General features: G+C 33.6%; 1 protein-coding gene across 6 annotated transcripts; it reads right to left on the bottom strand.

Annotated features, from left to right (window-relative positions):
- Window positions 1-9,016: 9,016 nt before the first annotated feature.
- Window positions 9,017-19,163, bottom strand: LOC132067445 (uncharacterized). Of its 6 annotated transcripts, XM_059460678.1 has the most exons (15): window positions 19,036-19,163; window positions 18,901-18,945; window positions 18,750-18,810; window positions 18,464-18,501; window positions 17,162-17,272; window positions 16,180-16,354; window positions 16,003-16,059; window positions 14,496-14,632; window positions 14,321-14,380; window positions 14,156-14,233; window positions 13,383-13,456; window positions 12,653-12,723; window positions 11,968-12,041; window positions 11,796-11,876; window positions 11,330-11,526 (listed from the first exon to the last, which is right to left on the bottom strand). In XM_059460678.1, exons 1-15 carry the CDS (start codon window positions 19,105-19,107, stop codon window positions 11,458-11,460), a joined length of 1,203 nt encoding a protein of 400 aa, XP_059316661.1. In that variant the 5' UTR covers window positions 19,108-19,163; the 3' UTR covers window positions 11,330-11,457. The 6 variants fall into 6 exon arrangements, with proteins under 6 accessions (XP_059316664.1, XP_059316661.1, XP_059316663.1 ...); XM_059460681.1 differs by lacking the exons at window positions 11,330-11,526; window positions 18,464-18,501 and adding an exon at window positions 9,017-9,266 and having other exon boundaries at window positions 18,712-18,810; XM_059460680.1 differs by lacking the exon at window positions 18,464-18,501 and having other exon boundaries at window positions 11,330-11,542; window positions 18,712-18,810.
- Window positions 19,164-24,796: the final 5,633 nt, after the last annotated feature.

Here is a 24,796-nt window from a genome sequence, read left to right as displayed (position 1 = left end):
ATAGGTTATTTAATTCTTGTTTGACTTTTAAATAATGATCTTGCATCTATTAACCTAAAGGCATAACGTTTACTTGTTGTTCTAGCTATCTAATATAGTCTTCAGTTCTAAATATAGCGTCGTTGGTAATTATGATTTAATTCTTCTTTATAAGCTGTGTCTAAATAGTTAATGTGTTCGGTAAAGGCTTTCTTGAAACTAAGGTTTTAGTCTTTTTCTAGTAATATAGATCATGCGATAGTGAAAACATATGTTTAGCAAAACGGTGTTGTCTCATTAACTCTTGTCTAACAGTAGGTACAGGTGTTTGCTTTCTTCTTCTAGCAGAAAAAGGTCTTCTCATATAGTCTTAGATGAGCCTTAGGTTCCAAAAATCTTAGGCTACGATACCAATATTAAAGGGGGTAGTAAATTTTTCAATAAGTTCTTTCACGATAAGAAAAGTTCAAGACAAAGAGAAAATTAATGTTGTTTTTGAATAAATTTTTTAACAATCCTACTTTGTACTTCCTACTCCTATATTTCTTCTTATCATGTAGTTATAATTAATTTTATCTATCTCCTAAAATTTTTGTTTTTTTTTAAAAAAAAATATATATATATAAAAAAAAAGTTTTTTATATATATATACACGTATGCAAATAATATTTTTCTAAGAACTAATTGCTCAAGTATATATATAACAGATCAACATCAATTACAAACGACGAAATATCAATTTGATAAAGAGAAAACCATTAAAATTATCACATTCCTATAGATCAAAATTTCACGTACAAATAAAATTATATTTTTTGACCAATAACATTATTCATACAAAATTTTGCATACGACCCTATAAGATGTAGTGAAAGGTGTCAATGTGAAGACACACTTAAAGCAGGAGATGAAAGAAAACAACTAAGTAGGCGTTTGGACATGTAATTTCATCTCATTATTTCATCTCATGAGATGAAATCAGCGTTTGGACATGCGATTTCATCCCATGATTTCATCTCATAAGATGAAATCCCAAATCATCCAAAAATGCATGATTTGGGATTTCATGATTTCAAAATTTTTAAATGTAAAACTTGACCCATAAATTTATATTTTATAAAAAAGACCCATAAAATTTTCAAATGTAACAATGTTGGTTCGGCTTCTCAGTCATCTGATCGGGAAATGTATGCTCGGCATTAAGAGATTGTTCGTACCATGTGGGAGAATTATATTAAAGAGTTGTTACATTACTATTCATGTTTAATTTTCCTTTTTATTGAACTAAAGTTTGATCAATTGATGTTGTATTTCTTATAAAGACCTTCTAGCAGCGTATTAATTTTGTTATGAACTATGACTTGCTTATTTAGTAAGATTGTATAAGAATTGGGAAAGTTTTGATGATTTCACAACTATAAGAAAAATACAACTTAAGAAATCTAAATTGCATGTCTAAACATGATTTCATCTTGTGATTTGATTTCGTGATTTCACATCATGATTTCAAATCATGTCCAAACGACTCCTAAAAATCATGTCGATTAATGTGATTGAGACATTGGAAATGAGGTAGGGTCCCTTTCCTATTTTTATGAATATGGACAATGAATATTGTACGTCCTTAAATGATGGCACATGGATCCTATGGACAAGGCTTTTGTATCAGTATTCACTACCCACATTTGCCATCATTTCTTTTGGAGCTATGGCATATTATTGTTGGATTATTGTACTTGTCGTCTTCTTTTTTTTCATTTGTGAAAAAAGTGTAAATTGGAAACATATCATTGAAATGCTCCAAAACATTTCTTTAACAGTGCCATGCTTCTTTCTCCCGTTTTCATGGAAAATAAATAGTTTTCTTCTATATTCTAATGTTTAACAACTAAACAAAAACTATTATCAAAAAATATTTATAATTAATCTAGAAAAACACTATAGAGGTGGGGCGGGATGGGGGTGGGGTGAGTGGGCGTTGAGGTGGTCAAGGGGTGTCAATGGGTGAGGGCTAGGAGTGTTTGAGTGGGAGAGAAGTCAATGAGCTTAGAAGGTCATTTATATATATATTGAATTTGTTTTTCCTAGTTTCACTAGGAAAGTAATTTTCTTAATTTTTAAAAAACTTTTTTTCTTAAAAAAAATATTTTGACTAATCATACGAGAGAAAATTTCATACCAGATGCACCCCTCAGAATCGAAGAATTCACAATGAGAGTAATTCTATTATATGTATTATGTTTATGCATACACGGTTTGATTGGAAACAATAAATTTGATTAAACAACCGACAGAAAAGACAATAAGTTATAATTGTGAACTACTGAAACAACGTGTAGTGTCACACAATACTCTGTAGTATTATTACCAAGAAGTAAATATGCGTACCGTAAAAAGAATTGAAAGTTACATATACAATTGAAAAAAAAAAAGAAAAAAAGTAAGTTACATATACTACTAGTGGTAATATTTTTGAAGTTCCCAAAATATTGATTTTTTGGGGCCAAGAAAGGTTTAAAGTAAGATTTCTATTAATCATGGATGGCTCGGGGGGAGGCTATGAAGTCTTTGCTTAAGCCACCAAAAATTTGAGGCCCCTTTTTTCTAGTTAATAGTGTATCTTATGATTTTATTTTTACTTGGACAATATTGTAGTTTGTAGAAAAAGTAAAAAGTGAAGGATATTTATAAAAAAAAAAAAAAGAGAGAAAAACAACCTACTTTTTATAGAATTTTGAATTAAATGAGTCACATCTTCATGTTAGTAAATAAATTTTATACAACAACATCCAATGAGTTGCATTGCAAACACATGGTTGACATCTTATTAACTTGAATTAATCCTTACTAATATAAATAATAGCAATAATATTACTATGTGAAGTTAAAGACTAGCTATATTTTTTAAAAATACTACACTATAAACAACAAGTATGAACAAATAAAGAACATCGACCTCATATTCAAATCGGCTTTAGGCCACTAATTTTATTGAGCAGCTCTTGATAGTAACTAGTTTAGAAAAGAAAGTTTAATCAATCAGTAATATGGTAGGCGAATTGTTAGAACTTCTTTGAACAACATGCACTGCTAAAGAAACTTCTGTTATAAATAAAAGAGAAAAATAATTTATTCAATCATTTGTTTGAACAAAAATGAAAGTTTAAAAGAAAAATATTTCAGCTCTTAGATATTTTTGTATGATGTGATTAATTGAAAAAACTCATTCTATTTAACCTATTTTTTCAATTACGCACATAATTCCAAAATTCAAAAAGAATAAAAAGATGAATAATTAAAGAAAAGAATAATTAATTTTAGTATGTGCTTGGAACACTACTACTCACCGCGTTGGCTAAATGTTGCTTGGAACACTACTACTCACCGCGTTGGCTAAATGTTGCCAAAATGTTAGACCTTTCAGGGTTAGGATTCATATTACCATTACCAAAGTGGCCAGTCTCATTTCACTTAGGATTAGGCAATTTAGTATATTAAAAGAAAATTGATACTTTTGTTTTTTCCTCGTGGCACCGGTGGCGATGAGTATATACCAGGTCCTTCTGGCACCAGTAAAAAGAAGAAGAAAAAGAAGACCAAGAATTTGTTTTGTTGTTTCTATGGTGGATTTGTCTAGAGTTAGGATACAAGTATATAGACACATCACTATTCGAACTCATTATTGTCTATAGTTTTGTTGTTTGTCTATAGTTAGGATACAATTATAGTCTAGAGGAACACATCATTCATTGTTGACACTGTACTTAAAGCAATAGCATCTTTTTTGTAAAGAGAAAACAGAAAAATAATGAGAAGCCTTCTGAAAAACATTCAACCACCAAAAAAAAAAAAAAAGATCGATAGTTAAGACTTTCAATTCATTAGTTTTTAACACCCATTTTAGTACGCAAAGTCCAAATCACTTTCCTAATAACCATGGCACTGTATGTTTCTTATTTTCACGAGCAAAACAATCATTCTCCTTTTATAAAAAATCCAATACATGTTTGTCACGTCCAATCAATAGTCATATAGTGTGATGCTCCCATCTTCATTATAAGCTGGTCTTTCCCTCCTTCGGGTTTATCAAAATTAATATGGACGGGAGTTTCATGCCAATTTAGTATTAGCGGGATGACAAGGGAAGGTGGATAGGCTGATTTATGGACGGCTTGGTATGAAAGCAACATCAAGCTTTACATTGGAATGGTTGGCTATACACGACAGTCTAACCTTGGGGAAAAATTACAACATGAAGAAAGTTAGTTTTGAAACCGACTCAAGTAACGCTTTGATGTTACTAAGTGTGAGAAATGCCTTCGAAAGTCACCCTGGTCATGTGTAATAGAAGAATGTAGGTATCTCATGTCTGAGCTCGGGATTTCTCTAATTCATATACTAATTAAGACAAGGTAATATTTATGCAGATCACTTGACAAAATTGAGAATACCGCAAAATCAAGATTTCGTAATATTACATCGTCCACCACCTCATGTGCATGAATTGTTTCTCGCGGACACGACTCACATAACATATCCTAGATATTCAAAGCGAGTAAAGTAACGCAGATAGGACAAAAAAATACTATGAAGTAGTAACATTTGTAAAAAATGAAAAGACTATACATTATATTGAAATATCATTCTATTGATATATGGATGAGTTATACATATGCCAAGTTGTTGAAAAAAGAGTAAAATCAGTATCATTGCTATCATTGTATATTAGTAGAACGTCATTTGGTACTCTATTCAATTTGATAGTGCCATCTTTATGTTGTTACTATTTGTTAGTTCAAATGCATCAGTCAGAGTGTAAGACCGCATTTCCTCCCGATTAATCATTTTATGGCTCATTATAATTTTTTTTTAAATTGTAAGAACTTCTTTACAAAAAAAGTGATAGAGAATAATATAAAAGATCTTTGTAGGATTATTTTCTTCTATTTTAAAATTAATTATTATAGTATATCATTTTCTCACATTTTTGTGGTCCTACGTTAAACTTTTTGAAAATATATAGTTATAGTATTAAATATTTACACCATCAGATCTTCTAAAAAATAATTATGTTTAACTAGTCATAATAAGTGATATTAAAAACCTAAAGAATAAAACAACTAATCTGTTATATAAATTAAAATATATTGACATTGTAATTTTTTTTTTCGCGCTATTCAATAACAGAAGGAAAAATGAAAAGGAGAGCACGACATACGGATATTCCGCAAATTTTGTGAAATACAAAAACACTACCCGCAAGTGGTAGAATTTGGAAAGTCTACTCATTTCATATTGTTTAGAAAAAAGAAAAGAAAAGAAAATATAATATGAACTCTTGAGTGAAACTTTTGGCAAATGATGTGCTTATTAAGTGAACATGAACTTACTATTACTTATTATTACGAAAAGTGATTATTTTAAAGAGTTATGCTATCTTATTTAGTGATTGAAATTTACTTGCTTGGTTAATCTAGAAATCACATCGATTTAGGAGCAAAATGCTTTCCATCAGAAACTTCTTCATTCTAGAGTTTGGACCAAAGATCTTTAATTATGGATGACGAATTTCATCGTCCTACCATACTTTCTTGTATTTTAAATAAGAACTTTCACTATATTAAACTTATTATTTTATTTATATACTAATTCAAATATTAAAAAAAACAATCTTGTTATGAAAAGTTACATGTAAAGTCTAGTTATAGATAAACTTAATTTGATAGTAAAAATAATTTATACTTTCTCCGTCCCAAATTAAGTGTCATTTTAATTAAAAATTTATCCCAAAATAAGTGTTACATTAAGAATTCAAGACAAAAGTTGACAAGTGTTTCCGAATATGCCCTAGCACTAAAGAAATAATCCTTTTTAATATTATTCAATTCTTAAAAACATCTAGTAATAATAGTGGTTATTTAGTAAACTCCACATTTTATTTATTAATAAGCTTGATTTTTGCTACGATAACATATATTTTGGGACGAAGGGAGTACATCGTAGGTGTACAAAATATAAACTCTTTAAACTTATAGAAAGAGATTTGATAATTAATTAGTGCTAACTGCAAGAAAAATAAATAGTAGTACAGCCTTAATGATTCGCGCAGCGTCAGCCATACGGCAAGGGTTTGTCAAAGAACTTATTGGGATACACAAAATTTCTAGAAACATTTTTATTAAATAAGAATAAATACAATTAAAAGGCTCATCAGTTTACGAGAATCATTTATTACTACTTTCGTTCAATTTATTTCTACAACTTGATTGATTATACCATATTTAAAGGTAGGTTTTTTTTGTCATTTAATTAGTGCCAGTTGAGTTGACCTAGGTATGCCACTTCATTAATTCTAATTTTCCAGTAGTATTTAAACGGCTCTTTATGTAGCTAAAGACTGTGGAAATTTAATATTAGCATTAAAAGGTCACTGCATGCAGATAGTAATCGAATTAATTAATAGTGCTATTTATCTATTACTCCCTCCAGATAAAAAAAAAGTATCCACTTAGCTTTTTTTCTTGGGTAAAAAAAAGTGTCCACTTATCAAATCAAAAAAGAATTAACCATGTTTTTCCAGATTTGCCCCTATTAAATGTTATATGATCAAATCTCAATGCTTATTTAATTAAGGGCAGTTTAGTCAAATTACCTATTTTTGTCTAGGAGTTAATATTTTCTTAAGGGGTGTGTAAAACGCTAAGTGGACTCTTTTTTTGATCCGGAGGGAGTTCTATTTTGGTTGCTAAGGGCACGATCCAAATTCAAAACATGGTGCCACAAGTTGAATCCCAATAACCTCCTATCAATTGTAGTCCAATTAAATTTTCTCTACTTTCTATTAATTTATTTTTAGTTTTTAACTCGGTATTCGGCACTTGATACATATTTTGAGATTCAATTAGTTAGATTCACGTTCGAAATTCCACTTTGAGAGTAAAACACTCCCTACGAAAGGCAATTCTATCCTAATTAAAAATTGGAGATATTAATAGATCTATCACAACCTTTTGTTGAACTAGGTGAAAAGCAAAGAAATTAAATAGTGGCAACTTGTGATGACATTCGTTAATTAACGATTACAATCGTGTAAGAAATCATCTTAGCTAGTGGAATATGATACAATCTTTGCGAGAATATATAACGGTGAATGCCCATATCAGGGTGGGAATCTAGTTATGGAATTTTAGCTCCAGTAATTTCGAATATGCATAACACTTTTGATTTTCCTTTACTGTAATAACACTTCTAGTAACCTCTGATCAAAGGCAGACACATCGTTGAAGTTTCAGGTGCATCTGAACTCAATATTTTTTTAATCAAAGCGTTAATTTATTTATACAAATTCAATAAAATTGCAACGGATAGTACCTTTGAACGGCATAATTTTAATTATACAATGAGTTCAATACTAAAAATCTTAAAGATTAAACCCATAAAACTTAAATTCGAAATTCACCTTTGAGCTACCTTAGAATCAGAATTCAGAATTTGCAAGAAAAGGACAAACTGAAAACGTAAAGCTAAATAAAGTTTTTTTATCTTGTTGAAAAGGTCATCTATTTTGTTGCATCTGCAAGCTGTATCTATCATCGTGGCCGAATTGCCAACAGACATTGATGTAACGAATTTGCTTTTATTATATCTACAGAATATAAGATATAGCATGCTTTGGTTTTGTCCAGCTGAATTTCTACTCAACCAACACCTCGAATAAATAATTTAAAAGTAATGGTCTACAATGAAATAAGGAAAAGTTACAACTTACAAGTAAATGGGGTTTAGAAATAGCAAAGCTAAAGTCTTACCTTTGTCCGATGCATGCACCTAATCTTAATTCAGGAAAGTGCTAGTTGCAAATTAAGGGGATTTTAAGAGTTTGATCTTTATTAAACAAAAAATTTGGGTAAATTTTAGGAAAAAATAAAAGGATTACAAGATATATTAAGGATTAAACACATGCATCTTAGGGAAAAAGGCGGCTCATAGATTAAAAGATTTTAGATCTTTTGGGTTTATGGGTGATTTAAAGAGTTTGATTTTTATTAAGCAAAAAATTGGGTAAAGCTTAGGAAAATTCAAAGGATTACACGATATATTAAGAACTAAGCACATGCATCTTAGGAAAAGGCGGCTCATAGATTAGACAACATTTTTTGTTTTATGGATTAAAATCATGTGTTGCATACATTTAATTAGGGTTCAAGTTATATGTATTCGCTATGTAATTTTTTATTTTTACACTATTAATTTATATTTAACCTATTATAATAGACTAATTATCATTTCCATCATGTCACCAATTAATATTTTAGCATAGATTTATTTGTCATTATCTTAAGTGACTGGATAGTTTAAAAAATTTACATTGTCAGGCATGAAACTTAAACTCTTTAAAATTAATTAACCATGGTTAAATCAATAAGTTTTTACCTTTAAAAAAAAATGATACATTTCATGCAATTATTGTAGACATGCATTGAGTGCAGGAAGGTTTGTTTTTCCCATAAAAACAAAGTCTAAGCTACTGAACTTGATTCTGTGGCTTTTTATATCCATACATTACAAATCAAACAAATTAAAGCTAAGGTTTGTCAATAAGGACACCCTATAATATTCAAAAATCTCCAGAAATGGTCAATTACCAATGTTTTGATGTATCACATTTATCGTCGCTAAGTGGGTTGCCAACATTGAACGGCATGTTTATTAACCACGTCAATTCTCATGATTGGTTGGTTGTCATGGTTTTGTATTTATGTGGTCGACATGTATGTATGACACTCTTCAATATGCTAGAAATATTTTCATGGTTTTGTATTACGTGGTTGATATATATGCCACTCTTCAATAAGGCATATACAAGGTTATATACAAGGTAATATCAATACGAGTTTGGTCGAACCAATAGCTTTGGTCCACACTCCATATATATGTAAAAATTTACTAAATATGTACAAATATTAAATTTAGAACCCAATAACTTAAATGATCAGTGAATTCATTGACACCTCAAACTCATAAAGTTCAAATCTTGAACCACCTATATTTTTCAAGGGGGAGAAAATCTCGATCACAATTAACATCCTTTAGGCAGAGAATAAGCCATCTTGTTATCTTGCACATAGCATAAAAAGATGAATTATAATGAAACTGCCCGTTTTGTTGCATTATTGGCTAGGAATATCACATCATGTATAGCATTAGTAAGAAAAGGATAGTAAAACAGTAGATACTGACAATTTTCTACATCTCCACTTGAATGGTCACCAAGCTTGGGTATCATCCTGTTTGAAGAATTAGAATTTTCAGATGAAAAACAATATAAGTGCTCAAAGATAGGGACTCGAAAGCTATTAGCACTTGCACGGAATTGTAAGAAGCGGTTCTATTATATGTGTTTGTATTGAGTGTGTGTGTTTTGCAAGAAAGCATTCATCGAAAATAAGTTTGAGACGTGAAGAATAGAAATTGCTAAATCTACAATGGGTTGCACAAATGGCCTTTTTTGAGGCACTATTTTAATTATGTCATCATCAGTCAGTGGGTTATATTTGTCTACAAAAAGAAAAATTTATGTAACTACTTTCAATCACAAAACTGTGTCCATTGAGCTAATTGGGACAACATTTAAAGAATAGTATCGGGAAAGGTCATATGGTGCAAATAATCCCCAATGACTGGATTACCAGTTAAGGGTGGATAGACCATCCATCGCAACCCACTTCCACTTAGACTTGGCATAATAAGGTGAAGTAATGCTTCTTTATTTCCCTTCATTTTATGGGGTTAGCTTGGCAGTAGTCAACTAGCCATTAAGTTCTTGATCGTACAAGGGGTAAACAATTTTGCAAGTCCAACCCAGGCAAAGTGTGAATATCTTTTTCTTTAATTATGATAGAGTTCGAGTCAAACTATTGAACTCCTCAATACAAGTGTGCAACTCATTTTTTAGGTCTAAGTCATAATGATTCGGTAGGATTAAGGGAACGCGTGAAGTAAAATACTAGGCTTGCTAGCAACAATAATGTTTAAGGATATCAAAAGTTTAAGAAAAATAAAATACAAGAGAACTGCCAAAATACAAACACTTCAATAACATAGCCTGGCTCCAGGCATGGGGTCAGCAAGTGTGGGCTTCTTCTACGGATTGAAGACTGTATAAAATGAACCGAAAAAGGACATTATTTAACCTCTATGCACTCCATAAGCTGCTATTTCTAGTTGGTAAGACTTTTTAGTTTAGCATTTTCTTTCAGTTGTCTACTTAAATTTTTAAAACCACAGTGTTAGATGGTCCACACTGGTTGAGTGAGTGGGTAATAATCTTCTTATTAATCTTGGGCAATCTTCACCTCATGAACTAAATTTTTGAAATTAGTAATTTGTACCGGAGCTAGGATTTGAAATTTATGAGTTCTGAACTTTCCACCAAACACAGCTCGTTCAGAATTAGATACTTATACATATTTAATGCATTTTCTAATACAAGTACTGGGTCTAAGCAAAAATTATTGAGTTTGTCTGAACTCATACCTAATATTGTAGCTCTGCCCCTGGTTGAGTTAGGTCCAAAAACCATTTTCTTTCCATTTTATTAACAAAGAAAAGGCTCCTCCTCGTATTTATTTGTCAAATACTAAATAAATTCTTATTTTCAAATATATTTAATCATGTCCATGCAAAGTAACATTGAGACGTACAAACCGAGATGGAGAGTGTAACTCTTAAGCTATTAATTTTATTGCTAAGTTTGTCACAAGAAATTAGAGGAGAGATCTGACAAGATGTTGGATCACATGTGGCAATTTAGACATAAATATTAAGTCGCAAATTTTGTTAGACAACCCAGTATCTTTGGAACATGAATTAAAGAAATGAGTCAATACTAATCAATCATGGAACTCAAGCCAAAAGACCTTGGCAATGACCAGAGATGCAAACCATTTAGGGATGGAGAAATTTGCAAAATAACTCCATTTTCTTTTGAGAAAGGTCCGAAAGTCAGGGCACACTAAATTGGTTTATAGTCAAGGCACTCGTTTTGACCGTTCCTAGGTCTTCTTTCAGATCTGAACTGTTCAATTAATAAATGAGTTTGTGAATGGGTATAACTTTGGGACCTTCCATAAAATGTGGACCAACTTTCTAACGAAGTGCATGACTATAGCATGTTAGAAGCTATTTATTGCATTTTTATTCCTTAATATCAAATAGTTATGAACATTATAAGTGCAAAGTCAAAATTTATTTGAAGATGGTAACTTGGAAGCTTCTATCTTAACGGAACAGTAGTGTTTGTTCTAGAATTGAATATGTTAACTAAAGAGAGATAAGAGAATGCCCAATCTCAACTGCATGGTGGATCACCAAAACTTCACTAAATTAATTATCACTAGAATGAAGTATGAAAAAGTTAGTCTAGTTTGCTTGCACAATCGAATTGGAATTTCTGAACAAAGACCGAAATCTCACAATTTACAAGATCTCCGCTTGAGTCGTTAAGCATTCAGAATCCAGCTGGTTCACTAATTCTGTCTGATCATCCTATATCAGAAGTAATCTTCAAGCCAGATGATAGAAAGTGTTTTAAGAAAAAAGAAAAAAGGAAAAAAAAGAGCAGCTAGAAAGAAGAGTTCTTCAATGAATTTCTTAGGCAACTGTTGGATGAAAAATATAGTAGCTAGCTGTATTATATTTTAGAATGACAGCTTTCAACGTAATTAGTAAGGAAAATAGCATTAGTGATCCCATAAGTACCTTTCTGCAAGCAAGTATGATGCCACAAGAACTTAATATGAGTTAGTAAATCATACCTTTGTCGAAGCAGCAGCACTTGCATTGTCGGTGTCACATTGAGGCACTGAGCAAGCTGACGGTGAGGAAGAATAAACAGACTGCAATTGCAAAGTTGAAGAAGTATCTGCAAGCTCAAAAACTGTTTACAGATATGGTGGAAGAAGATTATCTCAGGATGGATGTACTCGCCTCTGATGCATGGCAGTTGATCTTATCCATCTTCAAGGGGCTCTTTATTGAATCCTCCTGAACTTCTGGTGAGGCTGCTTTGGAAAATTGCAAAGTATTAGTGAATTTCTGCTGTCTTGTTATATTGAATAATCAATCTAAGGAAACATCAGAACTGCAAGTTTACACCTAGTATACATAAGAAATGAAGCATAAGGCGTTAAATACTTGCCGTATATTCTAATTTTTAGCATTAAAAGTTACATTGAAGTAAATGGATAAGCTTGGTCGGCCAGTACGGCAGTACGAAGGAAATATATGTTTCCTTTTAAGTTAAATAGCAAATAAAGTTACATGAAGCTTTAAGGTTCCAGTTCCTATGAGGAAAATGATAGGGTAAGTGGCTGTTTATTAAAATGGAGATAGCTGAAAGCACTATTCAGTAGATGGAGGAGGAAGTAGCTGCTGAACTTGGACCAAAAAGATTTCTACAAATATTCTCTTAGCACAGTGAGTCTTCATTGCATCTTATGGTAGGAAGATATATTAGTGCGGTGTAAAGGATTAAGCTAGCTTGGATTGGGGCATAGTTTGTTTGGTTACCGTTGTTGAAATGGACTGAGCTACAGAATTGAGCAATTGTCAGACAAACCAAAAGACTAAGGCTTATGCTTCTTACAGCATAAAGCAAGGGTGTGATATGAACCTGTACTTTCTTCAATCATAGAAGACTTCAGATGAGAGTCTTTCCTTGTGCTTTGAACAATATCGGGCATCCTAGTAAGCAAAGTGTCACAATTTAAGTTAACCAGAATGTCACAAATTGAAGAATATTGACTACATACAAATAGCTACATGCATGACAGAATCTGAAGTATTTACTATGAGCCAGATGAGGGAACAGATAAAAGCCGTATGTATATTTTATTGCCATCTTCCCATCTGCTTACTAGCAACCCATCTAGTCATTGTTAAGAGAACCCCTTTTTGATACATAATATGAGTTGAAAAGAATCACTAATTCGGAAAAAAACCAAGGTCAAGTAGGAGAATTTCTGCCTTCTCTTTGCCTATCGCTAGGTAATAGTTAATGTGAGCACTGAATCTCACACATCTGCATCTTCAGGTTAGTAAAGAAACGAAGTTAGCATGTGTTCTAAGAATGGTTAGCTACATGTTATATTCAGGAAAAACTCTTCCCAATGGTGATTTTAGGTTCACGACAAATGCTTCCCAAGAGTCATCTTTGATGCTGAGGCAGAAACAAACTTTGATTTAGGAAGTTCAATTGCATTTACTTTAATAAGATAAATGTGCTTAAAAGAAAAATCCAACTGAAAATTCAGGATGTTGCTAATCATCAGTGTCATTCCTTTTTTATACCAAACCAGAAAATTAACTTTTGATATTGAAGTTTATAAGAGGCTCAGTCAAACCTTAAGTTTTCACTTTGTCTAATTGATTGGCATTCATCCTGGCCTTCTACCACTGAGGTGAATGTCTCTCTGTCCTGGCATTAGAGAAAGATACGGCCTATAGTAGCAGAAAAGAAGCCAAGGAATAATGCAATACATGAAGAATGCGGCACTTCAACAGCAAATACATATTTCAACAAATAGATGGAATGCCAAACTGAAACAACATTAGCTAGGGACAATGGAATGATGGAACGCTGATGATGGCCTACTCATACAAATTAAGGACCTTATCCTTATATAAGTAGTACATCATAAGGGTAGTGATAGAATTAATCTGACGTAAACAACAAGAAGTGGCATGCAGCCGTTTTGAGAGAGCACGAAACTCTAACTTGAGTAAGGGCTAGCCAGGCAAAACGGTTAGCCTAAAGTGGTGGTTTATCTAAAGAGTGAACGCGCAATGGTTGGACATCCTCTTGAATAACTGTTCCAATAACACCTATTCCAACACAGAGAACTTATCCGCTACATCCACATATGGAATAGTCTGGTCCAATATATTTCTTGTCCTTAAAATATAATATATGCACCGTATACAAAAGGTGCATGGCAATACGTATGTTAGCCACAAAGGGTCATTGGTGGCTAGCTTGAGCAGATGCGCTCAAAACTACATAATCTCTCTGCTAAAGTTACTGGAATTGGTACATAAGCAACCGCAATTTACGTAGGGTTAAAGTCAAGCAGCATTTGAAAGGTAAAATCAAGAGGAAAAATGGGTGTGTTCAGACCTCTTCACTCATACGAGTGACAGCATCCTGGATCTTTTTTATGACAATGCCTAAGCTTCCTACTTCAGAACGCAGTCCCTGATAATTATCCATCCAAAACGTAACATGTCAAGTTAACAATCTGATTTGAAATACAATTATACACCTACCGAAACTTATGCAAACCTTGTTCTCTGAGATTAAGTTCTGCAGAAGTAGTTCCTTTGTAGATACATCTCTCTGAAGGTATGACTAGTTAAGGTGGCATGCCATTAAGAAGGGAATGTGAAATACCATTGTTAGGACCTAATAAAGCATAAGGGAAAGGGAGCACAAACTGCTTCCATTATTTAATGGATATCTGCGTGATCTTTGGTTGGAACTCCTTGCTAAGAATTGCTGCCTCAAGTTCTGCCTCCAGCTCTTGTATTCTTTTAGTTTTCATTGTGAGTTCCACTTCATTGTTCATCAGTTTGCTTTCCAGGTCATTGATCTTTTCTGTAAAAAAGTAGCACATTAGTTACTTACCCCCTGTTTGGATGGCGGTTTCCTGTGGTTCATTAATGTATGGTTTTGTATGAAACCATGTTTGTTTCTATTGTTCTTAAAATTATGTGGTATGGTGTTATAAACCCGTAGTTCATCCCATGGTTATATAACCATGAAAAGTCTCAATTTTTATAACCACGGATTTGGTGGTTTTTCCGTGGTTACGTATTTCATTTCCCCATTATACCCCACCATACCCCCCACCCCCACCTACCACCACCCCTCGCCCCGGCTCCTGCTCCACCCTCCACCATCCAACCCACCCTACCACGCACCCCCACCCTTATCCCACAACCACCCACCCCTCCACCACCACCCAACCCCACCCCCACAACCACTCACGCCCACCCTACCACCCACTACTCCCATCCTCATCCCACAACCACCCACTTTACACCACCCACCCCTCCACCGCCCACTGCCCCTCACCACCATCCAACCCCACCCCCACCCTACCAGCCACTAACCCCACCCTCATCCCATAACCACCCTTTCACACCACCCACCCCCTTCACCACCCCCACTCACTACCTACTTATTTTTTAAAGTTCCTATTTTATTCTTTACCTGAGTTTTATTAATATATATAAACTATTTTCTAATTAAGAGTTAAGGGCATTTTAGTAAACTTACAAGTTATTATACGATGCACCATACTGATCAAACCAAACAATACAAATGTTATTAAACCACAACAAACGATCGATCTATCCAAACATTGTGTTCATTAATACGATACAATACAATACAACACCATACTGTACCATACCATACTGTACATTAATGAACACGGGAAACAACCATCCAAACAAAGGGTTAGGTACCAACAGCTAACTTCTTACAATCAGAAGCCTGTAATTAATATTTGAAAAGCATTACGAATCAACTTTGATGAGCTATAATGGAATTTACAATGAAAAAGCATGTAATACATGACTATATTGCACCAAAAAAGAAGTCTTAAGCATGACTATATATGATATATAGAACGAAAACTAAAACCTTATCGGATTCATGATTAATTTTATGCTTATACAGCTCCATGTGTAGTAACACCTAGAGATATATAGATGGACAACGGGTATCAATACCCCACAGATATGAAATTATCTAGATGCACTACAAGAAAAGCATTCTAGCAAACAAGAACCACATGTTCTGTATTATAAAAATGACCTTTCTACATTGATTTATGTCTTAAACATGTCCCCAGGATCAAATAGTGTCTACTCTAGTAACATTCTATTGTGCGTTGCCGCAAAATGCCGAGTACAAGAGTAAAGAGCTATATACCAAGGCAAACGAGGTTGAAAAATTACCGACAAAAAGTTTCTCAAAAGTAGAAACCTCATCCATTTTCCTCTTTAGCCCAGCCACTGAACATGACGACAGAAATTGAGGAAAGTAAAGGAAAAGAAATAGGAGTGAGTAAGCAAATGAATAGATAGATTGCTGAGACTGAATGGATGAAACCTTAAGAAAAGAAAGTTACATGCCTACATCCTCTTTTTGTCTGAGAGCATGTCTAGCATCATCCATTAGTTTATTGATGGAGGAAACTTCCTTTGATATTGAATTGAATAATAACAAATGATCTTTTAACTTTTCATATAGAACATCAATTTTTCTATCTTTGTCTTCAATAGCTCGCTTCATTTCATAAGTAGAGTCCTGCATGTTTGACATTGCAGAGGTATAGAGTTGAGCTCATTGGTTGAGATGACATCATGCAATTTATATACATACTTCTTCCCCCATTTCAATTTATGTGAACCTATTTCCTTTTTAGTCAGTGCCAAAAAGAATGACCCCTTTCTAAATTTGGAAACAAATTCACATTTTGAAATGATTTATAACCACACAAATATCTATGACTTGTTTTAAATCACCAGTTTCAAAAGTCCTCCCATCTTTCTTGAATTGTGTACCAACCAAATAGGTTCACATATATTAAAACAGAGGGAGTACAACTTTTGCTATATCTTAAGTTTAAACAAACCTATACATGAGTATCCATGAGGAAGATAGCAAGGACACAGCACATCTAAGTTCTAAGGTAGAAAAAATAGCTTCAGGGTACAACATTTTAGGAAATTCATCTAATAAGACATTCAACTTTAGCACACAATCCAAACAAGGAACTGCCACCTAAAGAACAAACTTCTTTCTTCCATTTACCACATGTACTCCCTCATAACATCAAGTTGCAGCTTACAGAATTACAGTGCCAAATCTTGGAAATAGAGATATTTACCGTTATAGTTCCATTTCCTCTTTCCTATTAAGAAACAACTATGCATTTTGATAATGCTAGAGTTTGGTAACTCCTCGTTAAAATTTAGAACTGAAAAATCAGATAAAACAGGAATATCATGAACCAGAACATCAATTATTAAACTAAAAATATATATGAATTAACAAAATCTATGTTAATCCATCTGGCTTAGCATTACAAAATGCTAACCTTATAAGCTTTACCTCATAAGCTTTCACAAAAGCTTCCTTTGATTCAAGTAAGCCTTGTATAGTTCCTTCCAATTCCTTCTGCTTGTTCTCCAGCAAATTGTTCTCATTCTCCAAGCAAGTTACCTGTTTTAATTCATAGTCTCTAGTTTTCATTCTAAATGATACATTTTAACAAAGGCATAAATGAGAGGCCGATTCAGAATTTAAAGAGCATAGATGCACCTCTTAATACATCAACACAGACAGTTCCAAAATCGTAACACATATCACACTCGCACATAGAGTTTTGAAAAAAATCTTTATACATTTTATATACATAAATATAGTCCGAGTATTAGACGGTAATCATGAGTTAATTTCTCAAACGGTTACTCAACTAACAACTTTTATCTCGTAAAAGTCACTCAACTTTGTTTTGAAACACAAAAGTCACTCAACTAATGGTAATTATCTCAGAAAGTCACTCAACTTTGTTTTGTAACAGAAAAGTCACTCAACTATTGTCATTTCATCTACGAAGTCACTCAACTATTGCCATTTCACCTACAAAGTCACTCAATCAATTCAGGCGATATTTCCGGTAGATATTGCTGATGTGGAAATTTTTTAAGCCAATTTTTTATACAATAAAGAGAGATTCATTCCGGCAAAATAAAAAGTCGTAAATTTAATGGTTAATTAAAATAAATAGCTTTTTGAGTGAATTCTATGTTTATATGCTTGATTCTGTGTTTTCCTAGAGTGTGATAATAAAGAGATGAGCAAATAGTCCTTTACCTCCGTCACATATTAAGTGTCATGCCATTTTTGAAAGTCAATTTGACTCATTTTCGAAGCTAAATTAGATTAGATCAATTCAATATTTTACATTTAAAATCTAGATATTCAAAAACTATACAATAAAGTACAAGTTGCAATTTTTCTCATGTTAATTTGATCAAAAACTGTATTTTAAGATGCTACCCAATATTCATACAGTTTGACTCTCGAGAAGCGAAACATGGCAACTAATATGGTAATAAGATATGAGTATTAATATCTCCTTTTCATATTAGTTGTCATGTTTTCCTTTTTGAAAGTCAATTTGACTCATTTTCGAAGCTAAATTAGATTAGATCAATTCAATATTTTACATTTAAAATTTAGAAATTAAAAAACTATGCGATAAGTACTACAAGTTGCAATTTTTCTCATGTTAATTTGATCAAAATGATTTATTTTAAGATGCTAGTCAAAATTCATACAGTCTGACTCTCGAGAAGCGACACATGACAACTAATATGGGACACAGATAAGTAGTAAATACTCGTTTACCTTTCGTTCAAGTTTATGCCTAAGATCATTAGAGAAACCTAACTCAACACGCAATTCCGCCAAATTGTATTCATGTCCAAACACAACTCCAATTTCCAAATAACATTTTCAACTTGAAAACAAATACTACTACTACTACTTTTTTTCCATATTTCACAATTCTTACGTCCAAACGCCTACTAAATGCACGTAAAGCCACTACTTATACACTGTGTCCGTTCGTAAGAGTAGTAAATACAGTCATTTACCTTTCGTTCAAGTTTATGCTTAAGATCATTGGATAAACCTAACTCAGCACGCAATTCCGCCAACTTTCGAATGAATTCCTCCTCGATTTGCTTTTGCTTCTGTATTCACATCAAAAAACTTCTTCACAACTAGATTTTTAAAACTTACAAAAAAAGTGCTTAAAATGTTAGTAATTTGGCTGAATTAACCTGTACTGTGTGTTGAAGGCGTTGTGACGCATTGCGTTCCTTTTCCTGCAATAATAGTAGTTCACAGAAACAGTGTGATGAAGAATTGAATTGATGATCAGTTATGGAGATTTGAGAGGTTAATTGTGGTTTTACTTTGAGTTGATGAATTTCGGAAATTAGGGCACGGAGTTGGAGCTTGAATTTTGAGAGCTTTAGGAGCTCCATTTTTACCCGCCAAATTCTTCAAACCGATTTCTGGAATATGGCCCGCATTTCCACTGGAATTTGACTTTTGAGGTGATTTTGCCCCGTTTGTCCATAGAAACGAAAAAAAAACAATATTCACTTTTTTTGAAATTTTGAAGTTGGAGTTAAAGTTGTGATTGGTTATAGTTTTTGAAATTGTAGTTTTTGGTGAAATATAATTGTAAAAAAGTGAAAGAAAATAAAAAAATTTGAAAAACAAGTTTTTTGAGGCCCCATTTGTCCATAGATACAAAAAAAAATTACTTTTTTTTGGAATTTTGGAGTTGGAGTTGTGTTTAGCCATAGTTTTTGAAACTATAGTTTTTGGTGAAATGTAGTTATAAAAAAGTGAATTTTTTTTAAAAATAACTTTTTTGAGTTTTTCGTATTCCGGAATACAACTTCAAGTTATATTCGGAATTTTCATGGCCAAACGTTGATTCAGGAAAAAAGTGAAAAAAAATTCCGGAATAAAGTGAATAATTTTTATGGCCAAACGGGGGCTGAGTTTTTGGTATTTCCGAATACAATTTCAAGTTGTATTTGAAATTCTTATAGCCAAATGCTGAAAAGTGAAAAAAGTAAAAAAAATCTCCGGAATAAAATAAATAATTCTTATGGCCAAACGCTTACTTAGCTTTGAAATTTTACAACTTTATACCTAACATCTTCCCTCGTATTAACCCGTGCATTTAACATTTTGGGAAAATAATAGTTTTGGTTCCTGTATTATTGCCTTATTCTAATTTCAGTTCCTGTATTATTCAAGTTAGCAATGTTGACCTTCAATTAGCATAAATGAGCGATTTTAGTCCCTGAACCGACGGAGGTTTACTCTCAACAATGGTCAATTTTGTCTTGTTGACGATATATCCTCATTATCATTTCCATTAAAGATTCTGATGATAACTTCACCTTGCACAGTCTCTATCATTTCGCTACTACGTAATAAAAGTTTCGTCTTTTTTCTTATTCTGTGTCTTTAAGACTCGATTAATTCAGATTTGTGCTGAAATTTTTAGGTAAAGTGCTCCCTATAAAAGATAACATCATTCTTCGAATTCGTATTAGAGACCTTTGATTAAAGATGAAAAGTATTTATTAGCCCGCCACAACCTTCAATGGTGTGCATTTTACATCTTTTATACGCATACCATATAAATTGAAGTATCATTTCCACGTAACAAAATTGAGCTTAATATGATATTTATCGGTATCATTTTGTATGATATTATTACTATCTAATAGTAAAAAGTTAAACTAATTTTTTATGAGGATGGAGATTGAGGTGTGTGGGGTGGTGGCATTTAAGGCTATGGAGGTGTGTCCGAGTATGGAGAGGATACAATCAGCTTGGAATGTCACTTATGAAACTTGTTTTTCCTATTTTTATTAGGAAAATAAATTTCCTCATTTTCAAAGAACTTAGTTTCCTAGACAAAATGTTCTCAAAATATTTTAAGTAACCAAATATGAGGAAGGAAAAAAAAAAAAGGTTCTAGAAAATATTTTCCTCCATAACAAACACACCCTTAGGGATCATTTGGTTCAAAATAAGATTATCTTAGGATTATAACCATGATTATTTATTCAACCTTCAAATAACTTAGTTAATACTCTCAACAATTCACATGATAGATTTAATGCCTAATTTTATACCCGAATGACTCACTTAATCCTTCTAAGATAGAACCAAGCGGTCTTAATCAAGAGCGGATCACCCTGTAGGGTGGGGGTGGCGGCCACCCCCTCTATTAATAATTTTTTTATATACTTATGTTGTAATTTTCTTAAATTAGGTTAAATATTTGATCCCGCTACCCTCGGTAAATAAATTAGACAAAGGTGCCACAGCTGGTATTACTTCCTTTGTACCAATAATTCCCTTTTCGGCCCTCTCAGTTTTCTATTTATCTTTTTATTATTTATATTGTCTTTTCTCTTTTCTATTATTTTATCTGTGATCTCTAGCGATAACACACAAATAGAAACTTCAAAATCCCTTAAATTAAGCATTTCTTTTAATCTCAAATCTGTAAGTATTTAAATCGAAAGACTTGGGTCTCAGTGGGAATTTTGGATTTAGATCAAAATTTAATTTTTTTGTTATAATTTCTTTTGTTTATTACTCCCTCCGTCCATGTTTATTTGTCTATATTTGACTTGGGACACTCTTAATAAGCAATAAATAAAATGAGAAATGAACTGTTATGCGATGGGCCCGCGATTCACATGCAGCACATGACCCTCTGCAGGTCAATATTTAGAGAGGAAGTTTTTGTCCAATCGGTGCGCGACGGGGGGCCGGACGCGCGCCTCACAACGACGACTTTTGTACGGTTCGCATAGTATTCGGTAAAATGGACATAACTTCTTATACATAGCTTTGTTTCGGCTCCACAATATACCGTTGAAAAGATATTTCAAAGGGCTACAACTTTCATGTTTTAAGTTTCTCAAATTCCCAATGGATTTTCACGAAATTCTACTGGAAAGCAGATATATCGAAAACTTAGCCGATTCTATAGAATTTTAAGTGCCTTACTATTAGCCATATTGAGACGATCATATCTCCTTGCTCCGATCTCTCATTGGCCTGGTCCATATATCGTTAGAAAGGTATTTCTATATACTACAACTTTCATTAAGGGTACTTTCCCAAATTCCCAACTAATCAAGGAGTTATGGCTGCTCGAAATAGGCCTATCAATCATTTTCGCAAAACGTTCAAACTTTCAGTTTTTCCACTAAAACTCTAATGACATGAGTTTAACCTTAGTTCTAAGATACGGGGTGTAACATTATCTCCTCCTTGGGATCATTTGTCCTCGAATGATGGATTCTGATAAAGAGTGACTGCCGAGACATGTGCACACTAACTGACATGAGCACATGAAAACTGAACTGAAAAGGGGCTGGAGGATCGAATTATCTGTTGAACTGAACAACTACTAAGCTGACTGTCTAACAGGCTGAATACTGATAATGTAGAAACTGTAGAAGGAAAGATCTGAGAGGGGAAGGTACAATACCTTCATCGGTTTCTGCTGATTCTTCAAAGAGATAGGGATAGCTGGACTTCATGTCTTCTTCGGTTTCCCATGTAGCCTCTTCAACTTTCTGACTTCGCCACAAAACCTTTACTGAGGCTACCTCCTCAGTCCTCAACTTGCGAACATGGTGATCAAGGATTTTCACTGGGACTCCTTCATAAGTCAAATTATCATTGACTGTTATGCTATCAGTCGGGACAATCAATGATGGGTCTCCCACACACTTTCTCAACATTGACACATGAAACACTAGATGCACAATAATCAAGTCTTGTGGCAACTCAAGCTCATAAGCCAATTGACCAACTTTGTCGTTGGATTCGTATGGTCCAAGATGGCGGGACTATACTTCCCCTCCTTACCAAATCTCATGCCACCCTTCATAGGTGAGAGCTTAAGAAATACCAGTCATTAACTTCAAACTCTAAATCTCTCTGTCTCACATTTGTGTAAGACTTCTGGCAATTCTGAGCTGTTTTCAAACACTCCTAAATCAACTTGACCTTCTCCATAGCCTGATAGACCAAATCTGGCCCTAACAACTCTGCTTCCCCAACTTTAAACTAACCAATCGGTGATCTAAACCTTCGCTCAAAAAGGGTTTCAAACAGTGCCATCCCAATACTAGCATGGTAATTATTTTTGTAAGTAAACACAATAATAGGCATGTGGTCATCCCAATTACCATTGAAATCAAGGACACATGGTTACTAAACTGAATGAATACATGATTACCGAATTGCTGAGATACTGAACTAAATTTCTACTGAACTAACTGAATACTAAGTTGACTGAATACTGGATTAACTGAATACGGAACTAGCACACTAACTGAATATTGAGCTGACTGAATACTGGATTAACTGAATATAGAACTAGCACACTAACTGAATACTGGACTGGCATGAATACATGAGTACTGGACTGACATCTGAGTACTAAGCTGACATGAATATTATAACATGAGATCTGAATAGCGTATCTGTCTGATCATCGGTCTGCGGATGAAAAGTTGTGTTGAGGTTAACCCTCGTACCCAATCCTTTCTGAAATGATCTCTAGAACTTTGCTGTAAACTGGGCACCATGATCTGAAATGATGGACGCTGGGTCTCATGAAGTCAAACCATTTGTCGAATAACAACTTGGCATATTCTGGTGCTAAATCTATCATCTTAACAGGCAAGAAGTGTGCCGACTTCGTAAGTCTGTCCATAATCACCCAAATCGGGTCGTGCCTTCTAACTGAATGAGGTAGACCTGTTATAAAGTCCATATTTATCATCTCCCATTCTTAAAACAGGAATATTTATATTCTGAGACAAGTCGCAGGGCCTCTAGTGTTCAGCTTTCACTTGCAAAAAAAATTTGGGCCATTTAGCCACAAACTCTGCCACATTCTTTTTCATATCATTTCACCAATAAATCTCCTTAAGATCATGACACATCTTCGTGGAATCTGGGTGAATGAAATACCTGGAATTGTGATCCTCTGACATAATCCGCTTTCTAAGCCCATCTACATCTGGAATGTATAATCTACCTCGGTATCTCATGGTACTGCCATCTCCCCCTTGTTCAAAAGCTAGCGCTTTATGTTCGTGAATCCCCTCTTTCATCTGCAACAAGTAGGAATCACCAAACTGTTTCTCTCTAACTTCAATGACTGAGCAGGAATAAGCCATGTTCTGGGAAATAACTCCACCCACTTCGAAGTCTGCAAGTCGAATTCCTAGCTTGGATAAGCGGTGAACTTCTTTCACCATAGTTCTCTTGTCTGCCTAAATCATGAGTTGTACTTCCCATACTTGATTTTTTTCTGAGATACTTCCTAAAATACTCATAGTACTGTTGTGCGCTAAGTCTTTGACTAGCACCTTAAAGATTAGAGTCTCGTGCAATGGCACTACCCTTGTGACACATAACTGGGCATGATCTTATAGCTTTTCTGTGATCGCCTAATCGATAATAATTGAACTTGACACGATTCGTTCGACGATCATTCTACTCATTTCGGGTTTCCTCTAAGTTGAGGCATATTCCTTATGAAGACTATCTCATTCTGCCAACCTAACTGAACTGAGGTTCTTCATATCTCGTAATAACCCTTCAGGTCTTCAATTATCTCATTGGACTTACTAGCGATTTATGCATCTCCCCCTTAGACCAAGGCTAACGTCTTATACTTACAAATTCTTCTCTTTTGATGGGATCCAATTAACATTCCTTATCTTCTGTAATTTCTTTGTACTCTAGAACACTGACGACTCTTTTTTTTTCGACTCACTTCTGAGCAATTTCTCATTGGGAAAAACTAAATTACTTACATGAATGGGTCGCTACTGTATTCATAACTGGCATACTCCATCTTAACGACTATATATATATATTTCACACCGTAAATCTTAGGACAACCCCTTTTTGACAACTCTTAAAGGTTATTCTTCTGTAGTTTGCTCTCTTACGGCTTAGCTGATTTCTTCTTCCACTAATCACTCTACTCCGAACTTAACTTAAGCCCCCCTTGATTTCTAACACACATTCGGATGTATCCGAACTGCCACCCACTTAAGATGTTCATCTAACTAAGGAAATCAAATCATACTTCTACTAGTT

This window comes from Lycium ferocissimum, chromosome 8 (assembly GCF_029784015.1).
Source record: "Lycium ferocissimum isolate CSIRO_LF1 chromosome 8, AGI_CSIRO_Lferr_CH_V1, whole genome shotgun sequence".
Classification (NCBI taxonomy): domain Eukaryota; kingdom Viridiplantae; phylum Streptophyta; class Magnoliopsida; order Solanales; family Solanaceae; genus Lycium; species Lycium ferocissimum.
This window is presented reverse-complemented; position numbering and strand designations above follow the sequence as displayed.

Bases quoted from the DNA above. Each gene is read 5' to 3' on its own strand.
- LOC132067445 (XM_059460677.1), bottom strand. From the start codon at position 19,107: ATGGAGCTCCTAAAGCTCTCAAAATTCAAGCTCCAACTCCGTGCCCTA. The intron at 14,234-14,320 runs GTTTGCATAAGT...GATAATTATCAG, and splicing joins ACTTAATCTCAGAGAACAAG to GGACTGCGTTCTGAAGTAGG. The intron at 11,877-11,967 runs GCGAGTACATCC...TTGCAATTGCAG, and splicing joins TCAACTGCCATGCATCAGAG to TCTGTTTATTCTTCCTCACC.